The 12530-nt window shown below is 40.8% G+C and overlaps 1 protein-coding gene across 1 annotated transcript in view; it reads left to right on the forward strand.

Moving 5' to 3' along the window:
• The window catches only part of Wls (Wnt ligand secretion mediator), a 99687-nt gene that overhangs the window by 58566 nt on the left and 28591 nt on the right, over positions 1-12530 (forward strand). The window contains exon 3 of the mRNA XM_090334631.1: positions 8974-9098. Within this exon, the coding sequence (XP_090190757.1) occupies positions 8974-9098 (125 nt within the window). The remainder of the gene's footprint in view (positions 1-8973; positions 9099-12530) is intronic.

The raw sequence follows: 12530 nt of genomic DNA on the forward strand, positions 1-12530 counted from the left end.
CTCTCAACCTCTTCCTGCCAACTGTTTATGTTTATATGTGCTTCAAACACACGGTGACCACATGGAATTGCCCTCATTTATGTATATGTCTACCTCTCCTACTTGACTGAGAAAATCTGTGAGCAATAACCATGTCTTATATGTATGTGGTTTTATTCCCCTTATCATATATGGAAACCAGGGGGTGTTTCAAAATATTCAGTAGAGAAGAAATTAGACTGTTAGTTTCTGAGAACTAATGATTGGCCTTGGTGGTGGTGCTGATTGTAACAACTTCTAGGTTCCACCCCTATTAAGGTAGGCTAGAAGAAGTTACCAAGATACATTACCCTGGACTTCCGTACCTACATAGGTGCTGCACAGCTTTTCTTATATGGTGGAATCTCTCACAAGAAATTCCATCTTACCCCTATGGGTTGGAAAGACACAATACAGGCCCTTTTATTATTTTGCTTAAGCCTGAAGCCCTAGAACAACTTCAGGTCAGAGCATTTGTTGATATGCAGCCTCCAAACATGCTTTTTTTCTTCCTTTTACCCAGCTGGCTGTCTCCAGGAGTGCACCCTCACATTATAATCCGAGATAGCCCTCTCTCCAAACCACTTCCCTCAAATATTCCTCTTTCATCCAGGCTCGGCAGCACTGTGGGTCACTCATGGACCAACTTGAGGATCATTGATTTTATGAGCACATTCATGCGTGTGTGTGTGTGTGTGTGTGTGTGTGTGTGTGTGTGTGTGTGTGTGTGTGTGTGTGTAAGCAGATAGTAGAAAAGGAAGGCATAAATGTCATCAAAATAGAGCAAAACCATGTGATTGGTGTAAAGATGATGGAGTAACAGGAAATTTGGGGGCATAAGAATATTTGAAAAATGAAGCAGTAGATACTATGTTGAAAATTAACTATATAATTTCTGGGTGGGGGTGGGAGGGAGAAACTGGGAGAGTAAGAGGGAAGGGGTGACATTGTCCAAAAGAAATGTACTCTTTACCTGACTTATGAAACTGTAACCCCTCTGTACATCATCTTTATAATAACAATAAAATATTTTTTAAAAAGAGTATTTGAAGAAAAATAATGTCCTTCAATTTTGTTGTTGTTTATTTTTGCTGGCACTTGGGCTTGAACTTAGGATCTAGGTACTGTCTCTTAGCTCTGTTGCTCCAAATTGGCACTGTGCCATTTGAGCCACACCTCCACTTCTGGCTTTGATGGTCATTTGAAGATAAGATTCTCATAGACTTCCTTGCCTGGGCAGGCTTCCAACTGCAGCCCTCAGATCTCAGGCTCCTGAGTAGCTAGGATTGTAAGTGTGAGCCACCAATGCCCGACTTCCTTCAATCTAGTAAATGTGTAATGAATATTGTGTAAAAACACAGTGCTATTGCTTCCACTAGGACTGATCTAGATATGCACATCCAGGTCCAGTTTAAGTGGAGAGACACAGATAAAAAGGCATGTAGATGCATTGCACAAGGGTAAAAGGCCCAGTGTTAGACTAAAAGGGCACTGTGGGAGCATGAGCAGAGGCACTACACTGTGCCTGAAAACATGAACAAGGAGGCAAGAATGAATTGGATGAGATTCTAGAAGAGGACTAGACGTTGGTCTGGAAAGGGAAGAAATGCCAGGTACTACCTGCAGTCCTGACATAAAGAAGGCTTACCCTGAGTACAACCAACGTCGTAATGTTGTAACAGCCTTCATACAGCAGCCAGTATGTATTAAGTGCTTACCACATGTCACCCCTTTGGCAAATGCTAGGCATTCATGAGTGTGATTCTTTCTCACAAGTTTTAAAGGTGGCATTAACATCACCCCCATTTTACAGACAGAAAAGTTGAATGATTTCTCTAGAGTTGCACAGGCATCAAGTGGACAAGATGGGCTACCATCTCAGGCTCTGTGTTCTGTCTGCCTCCTGCCAGCTGAACAAAGGCAGAGGGCCCTATTTAAATGTCATAGCCTGCTATGACATTCAGGGGCCTTTCTCTTTAGAGAGAGGACAGTGTGAACAAACTGACTTTGGAGTAAAAAATTAGACAGAAATGGACAAGTGTTTCAGTCATTGAAGCCAGAGTTAATGAAAGCCTGAACCATGTTAGAGAAGAGGGGGTAATTCCAAAAGACATCCAGCAGACCAAGCTGGGTGGTTTGGCTCTATACATAATGGGAAAAGAAATGTCAGTGGGAAGTAAGCATGTAGATTTCAACCTCAAGGGAGAAATCGTGATGGAGGATGAGACTTGAATCTCAGAAGTAGGTAAGAATCATTCGTGGTAAGTGCATTGAAGGGAAAAGTGCTGACTACAATCTAATATGAATGGATATAATTTTTCCGTATTCAGTGTACTTCAAATCTATTTGTTTACAGTACATATGATACTCACACCACACAACTGTACAGGTTTTATGCAGTAATGGCTTTGGCTACAGCAGGAATAAGTGGAAAGCTTTCTATCTGAGATATCTTTTTGCAGAGGACCTGAGATGAGCAATAATATTTCCCTTGTCTTATTCTTGTTCCATTGACACACATCTGATTTCAACTAGAAGATAATGCACCAGAATGTAGCAAGGGGCCATTCTGGTGATGCTGAAATATATGTCTTCTTATACACAGAAAATATTTCTGCACATGTAAATGCTTGACAGGCTGGGCAAAGATGAGAGGTAATTGGAATTAAACTGCTAGACTGGTTTGTGAAATACTTGTACTCATTCCTATGTATAACTGCTCACCCCCAAGCCTGCAGGGCATCTTATAAAAACAGCCAGAGCTAAATTTATAATTAGCTGAGTCCATTTTTGCCAGGCCTAACCATGGCTATAAGACAGGGTTGATTTTGTTATGTCCTTAATTGAAAACATCAAGAACATACAAGCCAGGTCACAGAGTTTTTGATTGAGAAAAGAATGCTGGCATAAATAACCTCAGATTATATGTCTGCCAGGAGGCTGGGAGCAGGCTGGGTCTTCGTGGCCTCCTTCTGAGGTTACTCAAACAAATTTTTGTGACTGTCAGGCTCTATGTCATGTGGGAATGCACGACCAGTGCTTTGAAACGTCTTTTGGTTTTCCCCAGGGCAAAGTCATAGGAAACTTAATGTTTCTCTAGAATCTAAAAGTTTTGATACCCTAAGTTCTCCTTTCTCTCCTTTAACAGGAATCGCATGTTTCCTTCCATTTAATTGGTCAACAAGTTGTGTGTTTTAAACCAAATGGTCAAGAGCTGGAGGAAATGGGTTCCATTATTTCCATCTTGCAAAGGTGAAACTCAAGACTGACTCAAGGTTAACTCAACAGGAAAACATAAGATGCAAACCCAGCTCTGTTTGTCCCCCAAATTGGGTTCTTGCCCTTGGTACTGTCCTGGCATCTTAATACCTATTTGAAACACAGAGAATGTATAAAGTATAACACCTCACTGAGGCAGTCAGTCATCTTTCCTCATTGCACCCCACCTACTCCTCCCCCAAGGGCCATGTGTACACTAAGCAGCTCAGTCTCCTTCTCAGTTACATGAGAATCTTACTGTCCTTTTCTGCCCTTCATTTGCCCTGACAGGGCAGGACAGCTTAGCAAGTATATAAAGATCTCCAAAGGGCATACGCGCACTTCCTGAGACAGAAAGACATGGGTCTTTTTCCACTCAGCATCATCCTGCAGGGTGGGTCTTCTGCAGATCTTGACATTTAGGTTTCCTCTTGTCAGAGCACCACCCCCATAACAGGATGGAAATTGTAATTGCGCAGAACCCACAGTGCCTTTCCATACTCCCTTCCCTGTATCCTGAATGACTTTACCAGTAGACAAAATATATCTTTAAAGTCATTTGAGAAGTGTGAGGTTTTCGCAATCCTTGAGTTCTACGGCTTCCATACGAGAGCAGCTGGTTTGGAACAAATATGGGGGGGGAACCCCATGGATTTCAAATCTGTGAATGCCTTATGCTGATACCTTACAGGCTGGTTCTCTGGAACTGATATAACCAGTACGCCTATCTTATAGGGGCGATTCTCCAGGTGCCAGATGTAGCTCTAGCATTCCTGCTGCTCTCCCTGTGAGTTTCCATCAGATTCTTGGCTTTCATTATCTCTGAAGGGAGGACAAGGGGAACATTCCCCACGCAGTATCTTGGGAGCGTGAAACTGGTGTTTTATTACATGCAACGTAGTCATTAAAGCTGAACTGTATTTCCCAGTCCATCAGCAGCTGAAGAGAAAATGATCTGAGCAGCGAGATGCACAGCTTTTCTGGATTTCCTTGCTCAGCCAGTGTGTTTCTTCCTCTGAGTTTTGTGTTCCTGGTTTGGATTAGGAGCTGAGAGTGAGAAGCTGGCCATTCCTGAAACCTAGCGATGACTTTGAATGAAAAATAGAGATGAGGGTTTCTGTTCCCTAATAAGATGATGACAAAAGCCATCACTGATCTTTGAAGCCTCCCACATTGTTCTTAGCATTTTTCACGCAGTCATTTATTGATCTCATAATTTCACGAAGTAAGCCCCAGTCTAACACATGAGAGGAGGTTCAGCATGAGGTGTTCTTCCCAATTTCTGTTTTTCTTTTTTTCCCTACACCATGAAAGACAGAAATGCTCTGAGAAAGCATCTAAAGGTTAGGCTGCTTGAGAAGACAGAGGTATATGTTCCCGGGACTGGATTTTCTGAATTCTGGTTTCTGCTCCTCAAACACAGGAGTGATATTATGTCTGCCCAGCTACACATAAAGTAAATCAACAGTAAGCAGGATTGGGTAGAAAAAGCAGTGTAAACAGTGTAAAGAAATGTGTTGTCTCCTCCTCAGAGTGACTTAGAAGTCACTTGATGCTTCCTTCACTGACTACCTTGCACAGATATTTGCCCTTTAGTGAATTAATTACTGACATTTAAAAGTTGGGAAATAGTTTATAAACATGGAAATTTCTGGCTTCTCTTTTGAAAAATGAAAAGATCCAGTAGAATTTATCTGATTTACCTCTTGGCTGTATTGGCTGAAACTAAAAGCATCTGCTCTCATGTGTTTTAGTTCCTGCCCTGACTATAACCTAACCTGCACTTAGGGGGCAGAACCATAGCATGAACCCTGTGTTCTCACGACTCCAGCTTGGTGCTCATTAGATCATTCTACTGTCTCTTGTCTTTTATGAAAAGGGGCTGTGCAGGTAGCAGTAGCTCCTTTCTCAGAAGCTCACAGTAGAGGGTTCCACGCATGATTCTGAGCCATCCCAGCATCCCAGGAACACTGTATCTCTCCCCTATAGAAGGCTGTCAAGGGAGTTTGCTTGAAGCTGGGTGGCACTTCCTAAAGTACACTTGATTCAGCCATTTGAGTTCTGTTTCCAACCAGCAAAGAAAATTGAAGGTCATATGGTTCTGGTGAGGATCCCAATGGAAGTTTAAGTTCCACTACTGCTCTTTACTATCCACATACTCTGTGGGTGATTTGGACAAGTTCATCCTCAAAAGATGTGGGGACTGAAGGAGAGCATACAAACACACATAGCACCTGACAATGGAAACACCATTCTTTTTAAAAAATATTTTTAATTTCTGTTGTTATTATAAAGGTAATGTCCAAAGGGGTTATAGTTATATAAGTTGGGTAAAGAGAACATTTTTTAGACAAGATCAGTCACCCCTATCTTCACTCTCTCCCAGTTGTTCTCTCCCATCCCTACCCACATGTTGTATAGCTCATTTCCAGCGTAGCCTCTAATGAGTACCACTGCTGCCTTCCTTCACTCTTTTTCCTCCATTTCTGAGCCTTACCCTTACCCTCCCCAAAACAGATGAGTAAATGAGACAAAAAGAAAAGAAGACAAAAGCAACAAAGAAAGAAACTTGTTTCCATCTTGGTAAATACTAATTTACATGATCAGAGGCACATAGGCACCGTTATCCTCCCCTGAGAATATCCTCCTATAGTCTCACTAGAAAACACATTCTTACTGAAGAAAAAGATTCCTATATTTTGTGAGTAGCTGAGAGGCTTCTTTTATGAAAGGCAGCTGGCTTTTTAAAAAAGTAATATAAAAAGATAATTGTCCTTTTAGCAATCTTGTGTATAACTAAGGTATATATGATGTAATAGGATACACATAGAGAGAGAAAACTACGATAGTGCAGCAAAATTAATTCTTGGACCAATCTTGCCATAAAGCCACAAGGTGATGAGTCTTCATGGGCAGTATCAGAGTAGTCATCTCATTCAAGTTGCTACTCCACAAGATGATTTTATCCAGGCTACTCAGTGCCCAGGAATCCTGGTTTATTTATTAATCTCAAAGACATATTCATGTCTACTTCATACAGTCATTTAGAAAACTAAATAATAGAACTCAAAGAAAATATCAAGGACTGGGAATGTGGCTTAGTGGTAGAGTGCTTGCCTGGCATGCATGAAGCTTGATTCCTCAGTACCACATACACAGAAAAAGCTGGAAATGATGCTGTAGCTCAAGTGATAGAGTGCTAGCCTTGTTCAGGGACAGAACCCAAGCCCTAAGTTCAAGCCCCAAGACTGGCCAAAAAGAAAAAGAAAAGAAAATATCCTAAGTCACAGGAGCTTGTGATAGAAAAAATGCACATTAAAACACTGTTTAAATGTTTTGTTTTTCCTGTGAGGTTACTCAGCAAGTTAGAAGGTAGGACCAAGCCAGGATCTGAACCTATCTGATCTCCCTCTAACCAAGCATTGTGAGGCTCAGGACATGAACATCGATGAAGGTATATGTCTAAATATTTAAAAGCCACAAGTCAGGAAGTAGAGGTGTGGCTCACGTGATAGAGTGTCACCCGTGCGTAGAAAAAGCTAAGGGACAGACTCTGAGTTCAAGCTCTAGTACTAGCAAAGAAAGAGAGAAAGAAAGAAAGAAAAAAAAAAGAAAGAAAGAAAAAGAAAGGAAGGAAGGAAGGAAGGAAGAAAGAAAAAAAGAAAGAAAGTCTTATGAAAAGTTTACTCCAAGCTACTCAAGACTAGCACACACACTCAGGTCATATCCACTGAAGCAAGATAGTTGAAAAACCTGAGTCATTTTTATCAGGGAGGAGAGAAAAAACCAACTCAACAATCGTGGTATTCATGTACCTGAAGCACCTTTTGTGGATACTCGCTTGCCTGATGTTCTTATCTCTTCCTCTGTGTTCAAGGTAACAAACATTTGTTAAGCAAACACTTCCTGCACACCATGCAGCTTGCAGTGCTTCTAACCTGACCTTTATTTCACACGTATCGCAACCCTGTGGTAGGCTTTAATTTATCCAAAAGTAAACTCTATACTTACACGGGGCTGAATACTCTGAGACTATAATTGAACCAGTTATAGAACCCCAGTGGTAGCTGGCGCTCCAGACACTCTGGGAATGTAGCATGTGCACTTATTCCTCTCATCAAGATCCTTCCATTTTTTGGCACTTTTTTATGTAAAGAATGTATTAGCATTGATTTTTACATCATATTTCAAATGACATGTTTAACAAACAAGTATTCAAGAAGGCAATCTCTATATACAATCACTGGCTCTCAGATTTTAGAACATAATTAAATCCTTCCATTTTTAAGCTTGGTCAAATAGCATAAAACAAAATTGGTACATGTCGATGCAATTTTTACTAGTCTCCTTAATGAGGAATGGTGAGTTGAATCTATTCGTGGTTTTTATTAATGTTGAAGTATATGTGAACATTTATCTGTAAAATTATGTGCTCATTATATTCCTATCTATGCACAAGTCTTTTTGGAGGAGCCCTTTGCCTTTTATATTGCCCTGTTTAAAATACAACAATGGGGCCGGGAGTTTGGCCTAGTGGTAGAGTACTTGCCTAGCATGTACAAAGACCCGGGTTCGATTCCTCAGTACCCCACATACATAGCAAAAATCCAGAAGTGGTACTGAGGCTCAAGTGGTAGAGTGCTAGCCTTGAGAAAGTCCAAGGGCAGTGCTTAAGCCCTGAGCTCAAGCCCAGGATTGGCAAAAAAAAAAAAAGTACAACAATGAAATAGGGTGTGTGTGTGTGTGTGTGTGTGTGTGTGTGTGTGTGTGTGTGTGTGTGTGTGTGTGTGGCTGGTGCTGTATCACTTCAGCTACACTTCTAGTCTGGTATTTTGTTGGTATATTGGAGGAAAGAATCTCACAAACGTGTCTAAGACTAAATTGCAATCTTCCTATCAGAGCCTCCTGAGTAGCTAGGATTATAGACAGATAATTTACAGATTATATAGATTATGAGCCATCAGCACCGAGCCCAAAAGTAGACATTTGGAAATTTAGAAACACAGTAGAGTCTGTGCTTGAGGCCTTTTAGACACAGTTTTAAGAAGGAAGCTTTCAGACCAGAGTGAGCCCAGAGGAGAGTGTCGAAAGGATTTCAGTTGGCTCTGTCCAAGAGGCATGTTTTGGTCTGTTTTCTGTTGCTGTAATGAGTAAAGCAGAGGTCTATTTAACTCAGTCATTAGTAGAACCCCAATGACTTAATTGTCTCTTCCCGGATCAATCATCCTAACACCATACTTCTACATGTGAGCCTCTGTGTGGACACCCTCAAATCATATCTATACCAAAGCAGGGTACTTGGAATAGCTGAATATTTTTAGCAGAGAGAAGAGAGAACTCAAGCCTGTGAGGTATGGTCAAGTACCTATGACACTCTTGTTGGAAGCTCCTCTTCCATGTGGCTCCTATGAGCAGAATTTGGACCAGTAGCACAAATTACAGAAGGATAATTTCTGACCATGCTTCAGAATCTGACCATTTGAGCTGCCTCAGAGGAAAGGGGCATCTGTCCCCAGAGGAAGTTAAGTGAAAGCTCTTGGTTTTGGCACAGTAGGAATGGAAATGACCCAACATCCAGGTGAGACTTTAATTCTTCAAGTTTGGAGTTGCCATAGCAAACCTGGTAAGAGTTTTTAAATTGTTTCCACAGTATTGTTCCAAAAGCCATTTCTGAATCCTGCACTCTCTCCCTGGCAGGAGAAAATGCAGAAGTTTCCATGGATGTTTCTCTGGCATACCGTGATGATATGTTTGCTGAATGGACTGAAATGGCCCATGAGAGAGTACCCCGGAAACTCAAATGTACCTTCACATCTCCCAAGGTATGATACTTCCATCTTGAAGTTGATGGAGTTTGCATTTGATATCCTCCCCTAGGTATCTAGAAAGAATTGAAGACATGTCCTTTATTTCTTAGCATGCATAACCCACCAGGGTTGCTTCTTATCCTTTGTCTTTGTAAAGAGAAGAGCAGCACATGTATGTCTTTGCTAAAAACAGAACAGAAGGGATGTCTGTTTGAACCCCTACAGCTGTTTCTCAGTTACTCCCACAAAGCAATTTTGAAAGTGTTTCAGTTTTGCTGAGTTATTTTCTGGAGTAAGAATCCTTTCATCAATACTTGGATCTGCTTCTCAGTTTCCTAGGCATTGTATGTATGAAGACTAGAAACCCCAATGAATAAATACTACAAACAGAAATATAGCCAGGAATCCAGGTGTGGTGGCGGCTCACGCCTGTAATCCTAGTTACTCAGGAGGCTGAGATTTAAGGATCAAGGCTCAAAGCCATCCCGGGCACAAAAGAACCTGAGACTCTTATCTCCAATTAACCTCTAGAAAATGGGAAGTGGATCTTGGCTCAAGGGTAGGGTGGTAACCTTGAGCTAAAGAGCTCAGGGACGGCGCCCAGGCTGAGTTCAAGCCCCATAACCCACAAAAAGAAGAAAAAGAAAAAGAAAAGAAAGAAATATAACTAGGCATGAGTGATTCACACCTATAATTCTATCTACGTAGTAGTCTAAGGATCCAGATTCAAAGCCAAACTGGACAGAAAAGCATTGTGAGACTCTTAGCTCCAATGAGCCAGGAGAAAACTAGAAGTAGAGTTATGGCTCAAGTGGAATAACAAAAGTAGAAAAAGCCAAGAGAGAGCCTGAGGCCTTGAGTTCAAGCCCCTGTACTGGCAGAAACTTATTACACACGATGGAAGATAGATAGGTGGGTGGGTGGGTAGGTAGGTAGGTAGGTAGATAGATAGATAGATAGATAGATAGATAGATAGATAGATAGATAGATAGACTTAAAAAAAGGAATACCTAACATTTTCAGGCTGTTAGGAATTCCTAACATTTGTATGCTGTGAGAGAAATAATTAAAACCTTTCCAGCTCAGTTGCAAGTTGATTATATCTTTCCAGATGAGGGCTTTTGGATATGGAATTTCATCCTCACAAAAGGCAAAGCAATTTCTCACCTTCCTTCCACCCTGAGGAGGCAGAAGAAGCAGAAGGAGGAGGAGGGGGCTTACCTGCAACTGCTTCTTAGTGACAGTTGCTTAATTATCTTTAGGATATGTTGATGCTTTCAAGAAAGATATTAAACCTTGAAAGTTGTGGAGGAAATGAATCATCGAATCTATGCTTTTTGATTGCAGTGAAATCAAGTCTTGAGTCTGAAGATTAAATGAGAAATTGCTTTAAAGCTTTTTAGTCTCTAGTGGATTGTGAAGTGTTGGGGGGGAGAAGTCAAGTTGCCACCTTCTGTAATTTGTCCTAATTAGTCAGTCTTGTGCCAGAGCTAAGGGAGCAGTGAGGAGGTGGGAGAAGGAAGAAAAGAGAGAAAGAGGGGGGACTCTTTCTTTTTAAATGCCCTAAATATTGACAGAGACAGAATTTTAGTGCAGAAAGAAAAACCTTAAACTGGATACAGTGAATTTTTTCTTGAGATAGGCAGCTTAATATTGTAGAAGTGTGCCTCTCTAAACATATTAACCTTAGATACATCTGTCTCCTGATTGGCAACATTTCCTGCAGAAACTGAGAAACACAAGACTCCCAAAGTTCCATAGCAGAGAATCTGTGAGCCCCAGAAATCATCTTATGCTTTATCTGAAGGAAAGCAAGGCCAATGAGGGGAGGTAACTTGGGTTACCTATCCAGGAAAAGAACAAGAAAGAAGGTCTCATGACATCAACAAGCATGTCTTCATGACAGCCAATGTCTGCCTTTGGACACATCTGGGGCAACCACTGCTTATTTTCCCATAAGAACCAGAGAAAGCAGTGTGGAGTGCCTAGATTTAGAAGGCTTGGGTTCAAGTTCCCATTCTGTTACACTTAGAGATTTTGGATAACACACACATTAGACTAAATATCTCTTGTTTCACCCTCAGGTTCTCAATTATGTAAGCAAAAATCAGACCCTGACTGGAAACACATTTATAAAAGAAAAAGTCTTCCATTGTTATTACAGAAGCTAATGAGGCCCAATAGATCACCTTAATCTAAGCTGAATGTGAGCCTGTAGCATATTTTCAGTAGTTCCTATAGAGCCTTAATTCAAGCCTGATTTGTAAGTACAGGAGTGTAGGGAGAAAGGTGGAAGAAAAGAAACCCATCTGTCTCAGAAGAATATAACCAACCTGCACCAGAGGTGAACAGAATTCTCTCCACAGAATTTTTAGTTTTTAATTCTCATCTGCCAACACTGGTCAACCAGTAGTGTCTGACAAAGAGCCCTCACATCTGAGAGGATAAATTGACATCACTGATTGGTGATGTCTGCATAGACAGGGAAAGGAAGATGAGTTCAGCAATATATAAGCCAAGTATTTGCCTGTTCTCCCTTCATTTTCCCATAAATAGCTTCTGTCTCTCTGTAGACAAAGATTTTGCACTTTTAAGCTGTGACTAACCAAGAAGTATTCCCATCAAGATCACAGAAAGTAGGAGCCTTTCACATGCTAGTTGTATAGCCTCCTTTTTAGAGTTCTTTTGACTTGTCCACTGGACTTTTGCTCTGACACTTACGATGAATTATAAAGGTTCTATGAATTAATTCAAATTTATGAATGACAAATTTGGTTTCTGCTATCACTCAATCTGGCCTTGTCAGTCAAACACGGCAGTGGCATATAAAGCCAACATTGACGACAAACCTCCCTACTCTCAAGTTCATATCTATACATGGTCATACCCACTTCTAATCCTCAAGCCCTCAAGGTAGAGCCATATTCAGTTTTCTCAGCAAGTTGTGCTTCTATTCTTTTTTATTTTAATTTTTTGCCAGTCTTGGGACTTGAACTCAGGGCCTGAGCACTATCCTTGGGCTTTTTCAAGGCTATCACCCTACCATTTGAGCCACAGCACCACTTTCAGCTTTTTTCTTTTTTTAATATTCTTTTTTTTCATATACTTTTTATTGTAATTAATAGAAGGGTTACATTATATTCACCAGATAGAAGGTGCATTCCTTCACATACATTGATACCCTTTCTCATGTCTTGGTCCCCATTTCCCTCCCCCCACCCCTGCCACTCATCTTGTTTTCCCCCCTTCCCTATCCAATTTCAAATAACCAAATACGCATATATCCAACATATCAGATAACAACAATCACTCATTATATGGCTTTTGTTTCTATATCCTGGAGATCCTTTCATTTAGTGTCATACTATATGGCCTTATGTATCTATGTTTTGTTCTATTGTAACTCTGCTAGGAGAGCCCAAGGTTTCTACTGACTATGGCAAATGA

Source organism: Megascapheus bottae, chromosome 6 (genome assembly GCF_031878675.1).
Source record: "Megascapheus bottae isolate mThoBot1 chromosome 6, mThoBot2.hap1, whole genome shotgun sequence".
In the NCBI taxonomy this organism is placed as follows: domain Eukaryota; kingdom Metazoa; phylum Chordata; class Mammalia; order Rodentia; family Geomyidae; genus Megascapheus; species Megascapheus bottae.